Source organism: Anopheles marshallii, chromosome 2, assembly GCF_943734725.1.
Source record: "Anopheles marshallii chromosome 2, idAnoMarsDA_429_01, whole genome shotgun sequence".
NCBI classification, from domain to species: domain Eukaryota; kingdom Metazoa; phylum Arthropoda; class Insecta; order Diptera; family Culicidae; genus Anopheles; species Anopheles marshallii.
In genome coordinates this window covers 62772808-62784461 of record NC_071326.1, presented here as the reverse complement: position 1 = coordinate 62784461, position 11654 = coordinate 62772808, and the positions used below count along the sequence as shown (strand labels likewise).

At 42.1% G+C, this 11654-nt stretch overlaps 4 protein-coding genes across 4 annotated transcripts; all 4 read right to left on the bottom strand.

The window, feature by feature from the left end:
• Positions 1-2563: 2563 nt before the first annotated feature.
• Positions 2564-5167, bottom strand: LOC128708466 (uncharacterized). Its single transcript, XM_053803445.1, has 7 exons — positions 5071-5167; positions 4773-4970; positions 3893-4701; positions 3656-3824; positions 3006-3146; positions 2754-2920; positions 2564-2680 (listed from the first exon to the last, which is right to left on the bottom strand). Exons 1-7 carry the CDS (start codon positions 5165-5167, stop codon positions 2564-2566), a joined length of 1698 nt encoding a protein of 565 aa, XP_053659420.1.
• A 455-nt stretch (positions 5168-5622) lies between these two features.
• LOC128718347 (probable tyrosyl-DNA phosphodiesterase) lies at positions 5623-7183 on the bottom strand. Its single transcript, XM_053811976.1, has 3 exons — positions 6462-7183; positions 5828-6401; positions 5623-5766 (listed from the first exon to the last, which is right to left on the bottom strand). Exons 1-3 carry the CDS (start codon positions 7181-7183, stop codon positions 5623-5625), a joined length of 1440 nt encoding a protein of 479 aa, XP_053667951.1.
• A 452-nt stretch (positions 7184-7635) lies between these two features.
• LOC128719766 (probable tyrosyl-DNA phosphodiesterase) lies at positions 7636-9801 on the bottom strand. Its single transcript, XM_053813397.1, has 5 exons — positions 9768-9801; positions 9625-9705; positions 8499-9558; positions 7845-8430; positions 7636-7764 (listed from the first exon to the last, which is right to left on the bottom strand). The coding sequence occupies exons 1-5, from the start codon at positions 9799-9801 to the stop codon at positions 7636-7638; spliced, it is 1890 nt and encodes a 629-aa protein (XP_053669372.1).
• A 231-nt stretch (positions 9802-10032) lies between these two features.
• LOC128718345 (mitochondrial genome maintenance exonuclease 1-like) lies at positions 10033-11258 on the bottom strand. The gene is made up of 3 exons (XM_053811975.1): positions 11233-11258; positions 10394-11161; positions 10033-10330 (listed from the first exon to the last, which is right to left on the bottom strand). The coding sequence occupies exons 1-3, from the start codon at positions 11256-11258 to the stop codon at positions 10033-10035; spliced, it is 1092 nt and encodes a 363-aa protein (XP_053667950.1).
• Positions 11259-11654: the final 396 nt, after the last annotated feature.

Here is an 11654-nt window from a genome sequence, read left to right as displayed (position 1 = left end):
GCCCAAAACAGGCACAGTTCTCGAGAGACGACTTCCCCTCGATGTCGTGTGCATCAATCCAAACGACCTTCAATGAAGGTCCGATGCATGAAGCATGAAGCGATCCGTGCAGGACAGGTTTCTATGCTAACACTTTCCCTGCCTTCTGAACGCGGCACCACACAGTGGGTTAGTCGTCTTGCCCACGTATAACCCGCAACGCGATGCATCTCGCTTTCGTTCCCCACGTTCAGGTTGTTCAGCGAGTTGAAGAAGATGCTCAAAACCGGTTAACCAACATCGGATAAGGCATGCTTACCTGTTCGGTTGCCTTACTGCCTTCGATAGTGCGTGATCATGCGGTCGCGGACAGGCTCTTATCATTTTCGCTTCACTTTATTACCGTAATCCCGATACATCCTGCGTTCGTATGAATCGTACGCCGCGTGAGACATGTTCGTCATTTAATAACGGGCTATTATAGCGACATTCGATTAGTCTGACCCAAGGCAACTGAGGAGGAGGGGAGCTGAAACATGCGATGACTTACGATTGCAAGCACATGTTCCGGTGCGGGTTGTGCGCACATGCCTTCAAACACGGTAATTTTATGTCTCCTCAATTAGAACCATTTTAAAAATCGTACGCAAGACAAAAAAGTACAACCTGGAAGCATTAAAAACGCTACTTTCCACTGCACAAAAACTATAATTTCAGCCTTTTGTCCGCTTCGAAACTGAGGGAATAGTATTAGAAAAGGATGATCCGGCAATTCCCCTCAGGTCACGACGTCGTCTAACCAAGTCTGTGACGTTCATGAATCGGGATTTTCATGCCATCATCTTGTTTACCTGTTTAATTGAACTTCATGTCCATATTACCGGGAGCAAGGTTCGATTGGATCTCATATTGCAAAAGGGGATTGTTAAAAGTGGGATGACGACATAATGGGCTGTGGCGTACCGTTTTAGATTAACCTGCACGTCGTTATATTATGAAATCCACTGTTTTTTATTCATCAAGAACAGGCCGTATGTGCAATCCAAATTGAAGCTATGATAAATAATACGAATGAAATGTGGAATAAAAATAAGTTAAAGGGAATTCAACCACATGTTATTTCTGCCATTACAAAGTAACAACGAATTGCCGCAACACGAATCTCCATCAGTTGGCTTTATAATACAATCAACGAGACCCTAACATCCATATCCCTAGGTAAATTAAATAAATGTTGTGTTCTGGCATTCTTATTCCATATTGATTAGTTTGTTTACTATTACGTCTTTATCTTGTTTCATCCATGTCATGTGTCTGAAATGTGATATCTTTTTTTAGCAACAGAGTGTTTTAGCAGCATGTTAACATGATCGTTCAGTATTTCAATAAACTATTAAGCTCATCGTGAATGTACTTTTTCCTTTTATTCTAAGCTTAACGACCTACTAAGGCCATACTTGCCATTTCTGACTAACTAGACTTATTTTACCACCTAGCTGAATAGGCAGTCCTTGCTACGGGGATAGGACCTTCGATAGGTCTTCGATAGGAGTGTCATGTGAAGACCGGCAACTTCACCAATACCCCACCGGCCCATCCCCTTGCTTTTGACTTTTTAATACTATTTTGCCATTTTTTAGCAACTACATATCCGTTGAGCTCCAGAAACTTTGCAGATTACAATCTTAACAGTCTTCTAAGTCCGTAGTGCATGTTAATATCTAAGATGTCGCATCCGCCGCATTTCCCATAGGATAGATTTATAAGATGGTGATGTTGTTCATGTCGTCTTAATTGGCGTGGGCACAAGCAATCCTTCGACGTACTCCCATCCCAAAAACAAATAAACGTATTCGAAAATGATCCCTCGTTCTATGCATTGACGTTAAAAAAATGCCAGTGACTTTATTCAAATTGGTGATTGATGGTGATGGCGATTATTGTTTTACTTGTTTAATTGTTTAATGTAGGTCTAAATAAATCTAAATAATTCCTGTTTTTGGGATCGGTTTACGGCGAAATTTGTTTCAAGCATGTGGTGACGCACTCCACAATATGCTGAACCTGTTTTAATATCTCAACTTTTACTGTACCTTCTCTCAGAACTGACCATTGGGTTACATGTGGTTCGCTTTCTTTTCGTTAGAGCGGTCAGGTTTTATCGACTTATTTCAACCACGTACGTTATCGGATAGTCTAGTTCTTGCTACAATGCGAATAATCAAGTGCTTTCCCACCGGATCGGTTTGGATAGGATTTTGTTTCGGTCCTGTCATGTGGTTCCGTTGTCGCCTCCAAATACATCACCGGGATGCGACATATGGTGCGACACTTTTGTAGCAGATGAAATTAGTTGATGATTCCATTCAAACAATAAAACCTTGTAACGGACAAATAACTGACGTTTGATTATCTTTATTACTTATTCAAATACTTGCAAAAACATGGCGATATTATCCAATGCATTCTGTGCAAATAATCAATAACAGAGAATGTCCTCCTGCGCTGCATTGACTCAAGTTTACGCGAATATACCTTCGTATATGTTACCGTAGGTTACCTTTGAGAAATAAACCATTGAATTTCACGGTTTGGTGAATCCAATTGCAAGCACGATCAGCACAACAACCATCATGAGTCGATTCAGGATGCAGGTCACTTCGTCCCATCGAACGTTTTTGTGCTCTAACGTGTTATAGTTCTACAAATCAGAAACCAAAAGAATTAAAAAAAAAAGGATGAATAATTGTTCATCCTTGCTGAATAGCACTTACACTCCTTTGATCCATGGCGAGCACAAACCGTACGGCTCGGAAACTTATAATTCGCCCAATCCAGGAGTCGGATGGTATGTTGGCGCGCATTTTCTTCAACCACATCTCGATGACGAACAGAATGGTCGACATTGAGTAAAAAACAAGTGACCACTGGAAAAAGATGTCTGATAATAAGAAAATAAATTTTAATAGTTTTTTTTTAGCATTGGGTTAGCTTTTGGCATATTCTTCATAATATTAGATTTTTACATAGTTTTGGTACTCCAGTACGTGGTACGATGGCGGAAAGGCTTAAAAACGCATTGAGCAGCACGATCAAACCAAGCGAGTTCAGCAACAGTCGCGATCGCCCATCGACAAGGAAGGAAATGGATATCAGCAAGTTGCCCACTGCAATTGGAAACATAATTGTGTTATGGAAGTCATCGGGAAACGGTAGCTACGAGCTATATTATCATTAGTAACTGTTCAATAACCCTCCAGGTGACGTTAAAGGACATGCGATAGAATTTGACCGAGCATGACCTACTGGTCCAATATCGCAAAGAAAGCAGAAAGGTATTTTAAACGCTATTATTCATATTTATGATGCCTTTCGCGCGATATTACTGGTATCAAATGACCATCCTCTTTTAAATTAGAACCGTTCACCCTAAAGCAGGACTGAATATACTGCTGCGTTTAAATTCCACTCAAGGAAACCAAATATCAGACCAACGCCTCCGATTTGGTAGAATTAATCCTATCGAAAATAAATATTATTCATAAAATTCATACTTTGAAGGTTCAACTAGAAGTTGATCATTGAGAAGACACAATCTTTGCGTCTAACGCATCATCGCAAAAAAATATCTACCTATTGGCATACATGAAAAACCTAGACGGCTATTAAAACTCACCGAAGTATGATGGATGAATCGAAACGGAATGTATATCACTTTTTCGGCTCATTTCGATGTGCAGCTCGAGAATTGGTTGCTGTCCAAATGGCGTAATGCTCCGTTCCGTTTCATGCTTACCAATGGACTTGAGGGACCATTCCGTCTGTTCGAAATTCGGATCGAATTGCTATATAACGATTGGATGATAAGGATCAGCTACGTGCTCGAATGGAAACTACCAACAAACACACTTACTATACTTCCCATTGTTAAACGTATAGGTACATTCCTTTCATGGCTGGCCGCTAGCAGTTGTAGCTTGCAGGTGTTTGTATCGTACGGCCACCGGTAACTCTCCGAAAGTGTACAGAAATTGATCCACGTAAACTCCAAGAATTCGACACCCATAATACCGTTATCTGTGAGGTAGCACATGAAGGACGTTCCCGTAAACAGGCTCAACGGTTCGAAGGACGGTATCCAGACCGTATGGCAGACGTCACCAACAAAAATGGTATTGTCGAAGTGGGATGCATTCCAGCTGTAGCGTTGATCTTCCCATGCCAGGCCCATGGATCCCGAAAGCTCGATCTGGTTAGTTGTCTGATCGTAAACGAATCCTTTTACGTACATGTGTTGAATTACGACGCCCGTAAAGTTATCCGGTGGGTCAATCCACCGCGGAACCTTCGCCAAATGGTCCAGCAAACGTTGCTTCCCATCGTACTCTTGCTCTAGCTCGTTACCGTCAATCATCACCGTACCGTTGGTAGCGTTTGAAGGCAGTGGACAATCATAGAACCATTTTGCCAATGCTGTTCCCCAGGTAGTAAAACTGACGTATCTTAATTCATTGAAATTCTTGCTCGGTATCATCGTTTCCATGAATGGTTCGTCCGTAAGATTGCCAGCGTGTATCCTGATCTGGCCTCCTGCATAGATACGTACCCGTACAGGAAGTGGTTCAATCGGTGATAGCAGCCCGATAGTCGCCTTCGTTCTTAACGGAGATCCCTTCTGGCCGAAACGTATCTGTGAAAATGTATTTCCACCACCACCGAGTACTGAAAGAGAACAAAACAGGGGCGCATCATGTAGATTGAAACAGAATGAAAAGTAATCCGCTAATGTTTACCTATTTCCACTGCTGTTCCCAAGGTTTTGTTCTGTTCCGACAGCAGGATATGACCATCGCGAGGGGCCAGCACATACATTTGCAGGTCGACCATTAGGTCGGGGTCAGTTAGATGATGATGCTGTAGTTCATGCAGTTTGAAGAATGCTCGATAGTTGTACCCATTGATAGCATTGTGCTGCTTGCATTTGTGCAATTCTATGCAGTTAAGGTCAGTCGAGGGAATGTTGATAAGGAAGAGATTAACAGAAACAAATTTTAAGCAAACCCTTTGGATGTTTTCTTCCACTTCACTCACCGTCAAAGCTGACATTGTACCGCGTTACGGCGTGGCATTCAATAGCTAGGGCCAACATCAGGATCGCTCCCAATACGGTAGGGTTTGTGTGACTCATCTAGGCAAATCATAACACGATTAACAGTTTCTATCAAATGAAAAGCAACTATAGCGTATATGCGAATTTCAACTTACTGCAGCAAAATGTTCTTCTAACGCCACCAGTGTGTATCGTGGGTTTTTACCAACTGAATGATTTGCAGCTAAAAAACCCACACTGCGGTTCACATTTGAGGTTTATGATTTGTGATAAGAACGATCCGAGCGCATTCCACACAACGCATTCCGATTTGAATAATTGGATAAAGAAGGACAGAAAAAGTTCATAGCGTAAGAGATGAAACGGGCATCTGTGCCGTACCACCCACCAGGGGTTAAAGATTATGTACTGTGATGTAAAGTGCACGCAGCACTTAAGTTGTTTACGTTCTTAATAATTAAACGTGTCGTGGAAGGAAATAAACAAACTATTTAACTGTAATACTTATACCCTAATAGCTTCAAATTGTTTTGTTAACCCGATTCTGTATCATTAAGAAGATAATCGATGAAGAATGGAGTGTCCCTTGGAGCATACGGAACAATTGGAACATCGTAAGGCAGTGGAAATTGGGGATGCTTGCCATTTGAATCCAACGGCAAGAAGTCTTCGTTCAACTAAAATTTTAATTTTTTGTTATTTCATGCAGCGCATCACAATGTCGTCTACTTCTCTTACCAAAATCTTTGGAAGGAACAGTACACCTGCCTCGTAATTATTTATACGCAAACAACCGTCATATCGATCTGTTCCCCAGGCTGATTTAGAAAAGTTGGCCGATGTGAGTAGAAACCACTGTAAACCCTCGGGCGACCAGCGACAGTAAGTTTTTATATGCGGGATCGCCTTATTCCGATGCCGTGCTTGGCTAAGCCACTGGTACAGATAGTTTTTTAGCCATTTCTGCTTATCGTGCACTTCTTGAGTGTATGGCAAACAACTACCACCCTCCAAGCCATCGTGGCTATTGCATACGTATGCATAGGTGGGAAAAATAAAGCGAAAGCCCGGCAACAGACGAATGTTCCTGTATGCACGGTCTTTCCCAAAATTGTTCAAAATTTCTCGTTGGATCCATGATTTTGGCGATCTTCCGAAACAGCCAATTGCTGAGCTCTGTGCTATTAGCGGGAACGATTCATCTATCGGAGTGGCGTGTTGTGATAGTAGGTGGCCCAAACGAGGATAACCCCAAAAAGGACCCATGGGAATATAGTGTTCACCACATGGAACTGATGCAACAAGAAATACTCTGCAAAGATAAACATTTCAACTTCAACCATCACATTCGAAAAGTGTAAAGAGAACTTACTTTACGTCCGAAAAGTCAGTTTTTCTTATTCGTTCCATCCACGGTTGTAGCTGGTGCAGTTTGTACGCATCTAGGTAATTCAGCAAACTAGCGCGGAACTCCGTTCTGCTTTCTCCGTACGTTGTGTCAGACCCCTCCGGTACGGCTGGTAATCTTGGACTAATCCAAAGCCCCTGTGTACGATTGTGCCAATCCTTTTCGTACAGATTGGCGGTCGAAATGACGACACGCATCGAACCGTCACGATATCCGTAGAGGCCCATTTTCGTGTGATGGACACCGAACGGTGTTTTAATCTCTACCTTCAATGCTGTAACATTAGGTTTCTTCTGCAACTCGGGTGTTTCATCGCCATGCAACACAAATAGAGGGACGTTTTCGTAACCTGCCAAGGAGTAATGTTTTAACAGCCAACCCATATCGACCAAGAAGCTAATCTGCAGCGAACATTCCAGCTCTCCCAAACTTGGATCAAGCAGCTCTTGAAAGGTGACGGAGAGTGGATCAGTATGCGTAGGTTCAGAATTGGTTATGGTGGTTAGGAAAAAGTTATATGGGGCTGCTGCAGCCAGTTTAGCGGCCATTCGACCCCGCGGCACTACGACGGACAAAAAATCTTCGGTATCATTTTCGTTGGAATCACTAGCCCCTATGTTCACGTTAGATGCGATATCTAATTCAGCGACACCAACCGATAGTTCGTTTTCTAACGTTCTTTCCATCGTTGCAGATGGTTAGTTTTTGTTTAAGGGAATTATTGGCTACTACACGAAAATTTAAAAGCTCCGTAAAAACTGGACCAAAGAAGTCAAAACTATTAGTACATTACAAACACGGTATGAGCTATCTGACAGACACTCCTTGAAACCTTTGAAGCACTCGTAATCTCAAAAGAATGCTATCAATTGTTATAATGCATTAAGGGTTTGATAAAAATCTTTCACGTAGATAACGTAATAACGCAAAGATGTGTTTGTAATTTTGTTCTTTTCTATGCATTCACGTTTCATCCCTTAGTATTAAATTATAAATGTACATTACGTTAAGTAAAACCCGAGATATTGTTTGACAAATACTATTTATATTGAATTAGCATCTTAGACAATCTTAGCAAGGACATACTTTCAACATAAAACTCAGATTTTCAATTAATTACGAATTTTTAGCCGAGATTCTATTGATGCAAATAGTCCATGAAAAACGGGGTGTCTTCTGGAGCATATGGGATGATTGGGATATCATAAGGCATCGGAAACAGTGGATGTTTTTTGTTTGATTCCATCGGAAAAAAATTTTCGTCCAACTGAAAGTATGCATTCCATACAAATAACGTATCAATTTCAAGACTTGGAAACGTTAAATAAAGCTACTGGCTCAACTTACCAACATCTTTGGCAGGAACAGTACACCCGCTTCGTAGCTATTAATCCGAAGCGGTTTTTCGAACCGGCCCGTCTTATTGTAAACACCCCAGGCCGCTTTAGACAGATTCGCTGAAGTGAGCAAAAACCAATACAATCCTCGATGAGACCAGCGGCAGTAAGTCTTTATGTGCGGCATCGCTTTGTTCCGATGCCTTGCTCGACTACACCACTGGTGCAAATAATCTTTCAGCCATTCTTGCTTCACATGCGTATTCCTTACGTACGGTAGGCAACCTCCCCCGAGCAAACCGTCATGGCTTTGACGCACGTTCGAGTAGCTGGGATAAATCATCCGAAAGCCAGGCAACCGTCTTATGCCTACCGCTGCACTGTCTTTCCGGAAGCTTGCCATTATTTCTCCCAATACCCAAGATTCGGGAGAAGGACCGAGGCTGCCAATGCTTGAACTTTGAGCAACCAATGGACAAGCATCATCAATTGGTGCGGCATGCTGAGATAGCACATAGCCTAAGCGTGGATGTCCCCATAAGGGACCCTTCGGGGTATTCGTGTGACCGCCGGGAACAGAAGCGATGAGAAATACTCTGAAAGCATAAGGAAAACATGAAACATGAAACGCGTTTACTATAAACGAATCGAAACTTGAACTTACTTTACGTCCGAAAAGTCAGTTTTTCTTATTCGTTCCATCCACGGTTGTAGCTGGTGCAGTTTGTACGCATCTAGATAATTCAACAAACTAGCGCGGAACTCCGTTCTGCTTTCACCGTACGTTGTGTCAGACCCCTCCGGTACGGCTGGTAATCTTGGACTAATCCAAAGCCCCTGTGTGCGATTGTGCCAATCGTCTTCGTACAGATTGGCGGTCGAAATGACGACACGCATCGAACCGTCACGATATCCGTAGAGGCCCATTTTCGTGTGATGGACACCGAACGGTGTTTTAATCTCTACCTTCAATGCTGTAACATTAGGCTTCTTCTGCGAAACCATCCTCAACTCGGGTGTTTCATCGCCATACAGTACAAGTAGAGGGACATTTTCGTAACCAGCGAAAAAATAATGTGCCAACAACCAACCTATATCTACCATGAAATTCATCTGCAGCGAACATTCTAACTCGCCCAGACTCGAATCAAGTAGCTCCTGGAACGTGATGGAAAGTGGTTCCGTGTGTGTGGGCTTGGACGCAGTGATGGTGGTTAGGAAAAAGTTATACGGGGCAGCTGCAACCAGTTTGGCGGCCATCCGACCCCTTTGTGCTACCACCGGAAAGTAAGAGTTTATGTCGCGTGGTATTGCCTGTTTCAATGATATTCCTGTATTGGTAGTAGTGTTGGAAGATGGTCCATCTTTTTTGAGTGGAACAACTGTTTCTAGCGGTTTATCCTTTGGCGCAGCTTGCATTTTTGCCCTACGTTCTGCAAACAGTGATTCAATTGTGTTCTTGTTATCCTGCCCGAGGTTGGACGGTTTTGGATCGGTCTTCGAAACACTGCTAGTGGAGCCGGATGAAGTCGTGGGAAGCGGTTGTGTAGAAGTGGTCGGTTCCACTTTGGATTTCTTTTCTGGATTTATCGGATCGCACGAAAGATGTGGAAATAAGCTGGATACAATTTTCAACTGCTCTGCAAACACGCTTTTGTGTACTTTTACATCGTCGGGTATTTCAACCAATGAAAAGGATGCGGCCTTGGCAAGCAATTTTTCAACTGAAAAAGTTAATATGAAATGTATCAGATGTTGCATTTACACAATCGACCGGTAGTATCGCTCACTGTGTGGATGAGAGTATTCACGGAAGTGGACCGGATTTACACGATAACATTCACCTCCATACTGGCATTCTTTCGTCGGTGCTGTCGAGAATATAAAGTTTAAACGCTTTTACATGTACAATTGGTTGGTGCTTTCATTTTACCATTGGAAATCATTTTTCTTTTACTATTTTCCATAACAAAACACAATATCCACACACGCAAACAAAAGAAACAAAACGGTTTTCGAATCTTGACGTACGGCAGGGCTGCCAAATGCGCTTGTGTCAAACGAAATGTCAGATTGTGGCGCCCTTTTTTAAATCAGCTGATTTGCTAACCGCCGGTAATGAATATCAAAGATGTATCCACAATTAAACTTGGCACTTTTATTGATATCTTAAAACAATGTGCTAGATATCCTTTTTTTTAAATCGGATCTGGTAAAGTGCCATCCCTGTAACGCGTCCAATATTCTTGCAAGCGATGCAACCATAGCTGCCAATAAAGCCGCATTTTATCGCCATCAAGAATGTGAACATTTGCCGGTTTTCCACTTGTATATGCAACAAATATCGCTCCACGTTGTATGCGTGAATCACACAGGCCTTTGTTTGCCTGCAGCGCTCCCATGTACGCACATAATTGTATCGGTGCATCGTAGGTAGCTCCAACGCTTGTCTTCGGATTTTCCGACGTTTTCCATTCTATGACATGATATTGGCCTCTGCGGAAGAGAATTTTCTGTCGGTACAGAGCAAGACACACTACACCAGTACGCAGTACTTACTTTATTGACGTAATGCAGTCCACTACGCCGTTGTAGTGTAGATAGGGATGATATAGCTTCTGTTCAATCATCTTCGCTGGTCGTTCAACTTCCTCAAGTGCCCCACGAACACTTTTCCACAGTTCACCAGTTTTCTCAACCATTTCATCTGAAGGATCACAACCAGATAACCATGTCTCCAGCGTACTATGCAATGTGCTTCCACGTGTGAATATGTCCTTTTGCAGCTGTTGAAATCCTGCTTCACCCAGCTCAGCGATTTTAGTTGCTTTCCATCGTAACAGTGCCTGTCTTGATGCTTCCGGCAGGGTTGCCGATAGTACCCGATTAACCGAGGGTGATTTGTACTCTTCACTTTCGTATTGCTCATGAAGTATCCATTCTTTATCAATGATTCCATTAGCACTTGGAACGATCGGGAACTTAGTGATGCGTTGTAGTTCCATCTCTGTAAATGGAATCACCAGCCCTGGTGATACGCCAGTACTTTCAACCAATACATTTGAGATGGGGATTACCCGTGACACATTGCGCGTTTGCCAGTATATCTCGGATGAATACTCCGTTTCAGCAGCCTGTGCATGCGGCTTAGCTTCTTTATTCACTTGCACGGGTTTTGGTTCGTTTTTGGCCGGTTTTACTACTGCTCCAAACAGCGCTTTGTTCTCATAGTTTAAACGTTTTATAACATTCGCCTTCGACAATTTAATGTTTGCACTCTTCGTAGCCGTATTAAAGCTGCGGATAAAGTTCAATATTAACATTTTCCTTTGTGTTAAAAATTATGAAGCAAGACAGCGGCGAGAAATGCAAATAGTTTGTAAACAATTAAACCCAACTGTGGGCTTCTCAGCCAATCGGACATACGAGTGACATTTTATGAAAATTTTTGATTTACTCTATTCCATGTTAAAACAACACTCATATTGAAAAGTTGAACTTTATACATTTTATTTTGAATTGAGTTAAATTGTTTCCAAAAAAATCGAAGCAGTATTTTATCGAAGTTTCAAACTTGTAGCCATAAACACTTTACTGGCAACCATCGATAATATGTCAAAGTTGTGCAAATAAAAAAAAAAACACGCAACTCCAACAAAATACGAAGCCGTAGAATCAACCACGAAAATTATTGTCACGTTTATCTTTCCCTCAAATGTTTGCGTTTTTATAAAACAATGTTGTTTTTATCCACACGTAAAACAGACCCATAAGCTTCCTGAAGTGTCCTTTTGTGGAATAAAGTGTTGAATTGGCTGTG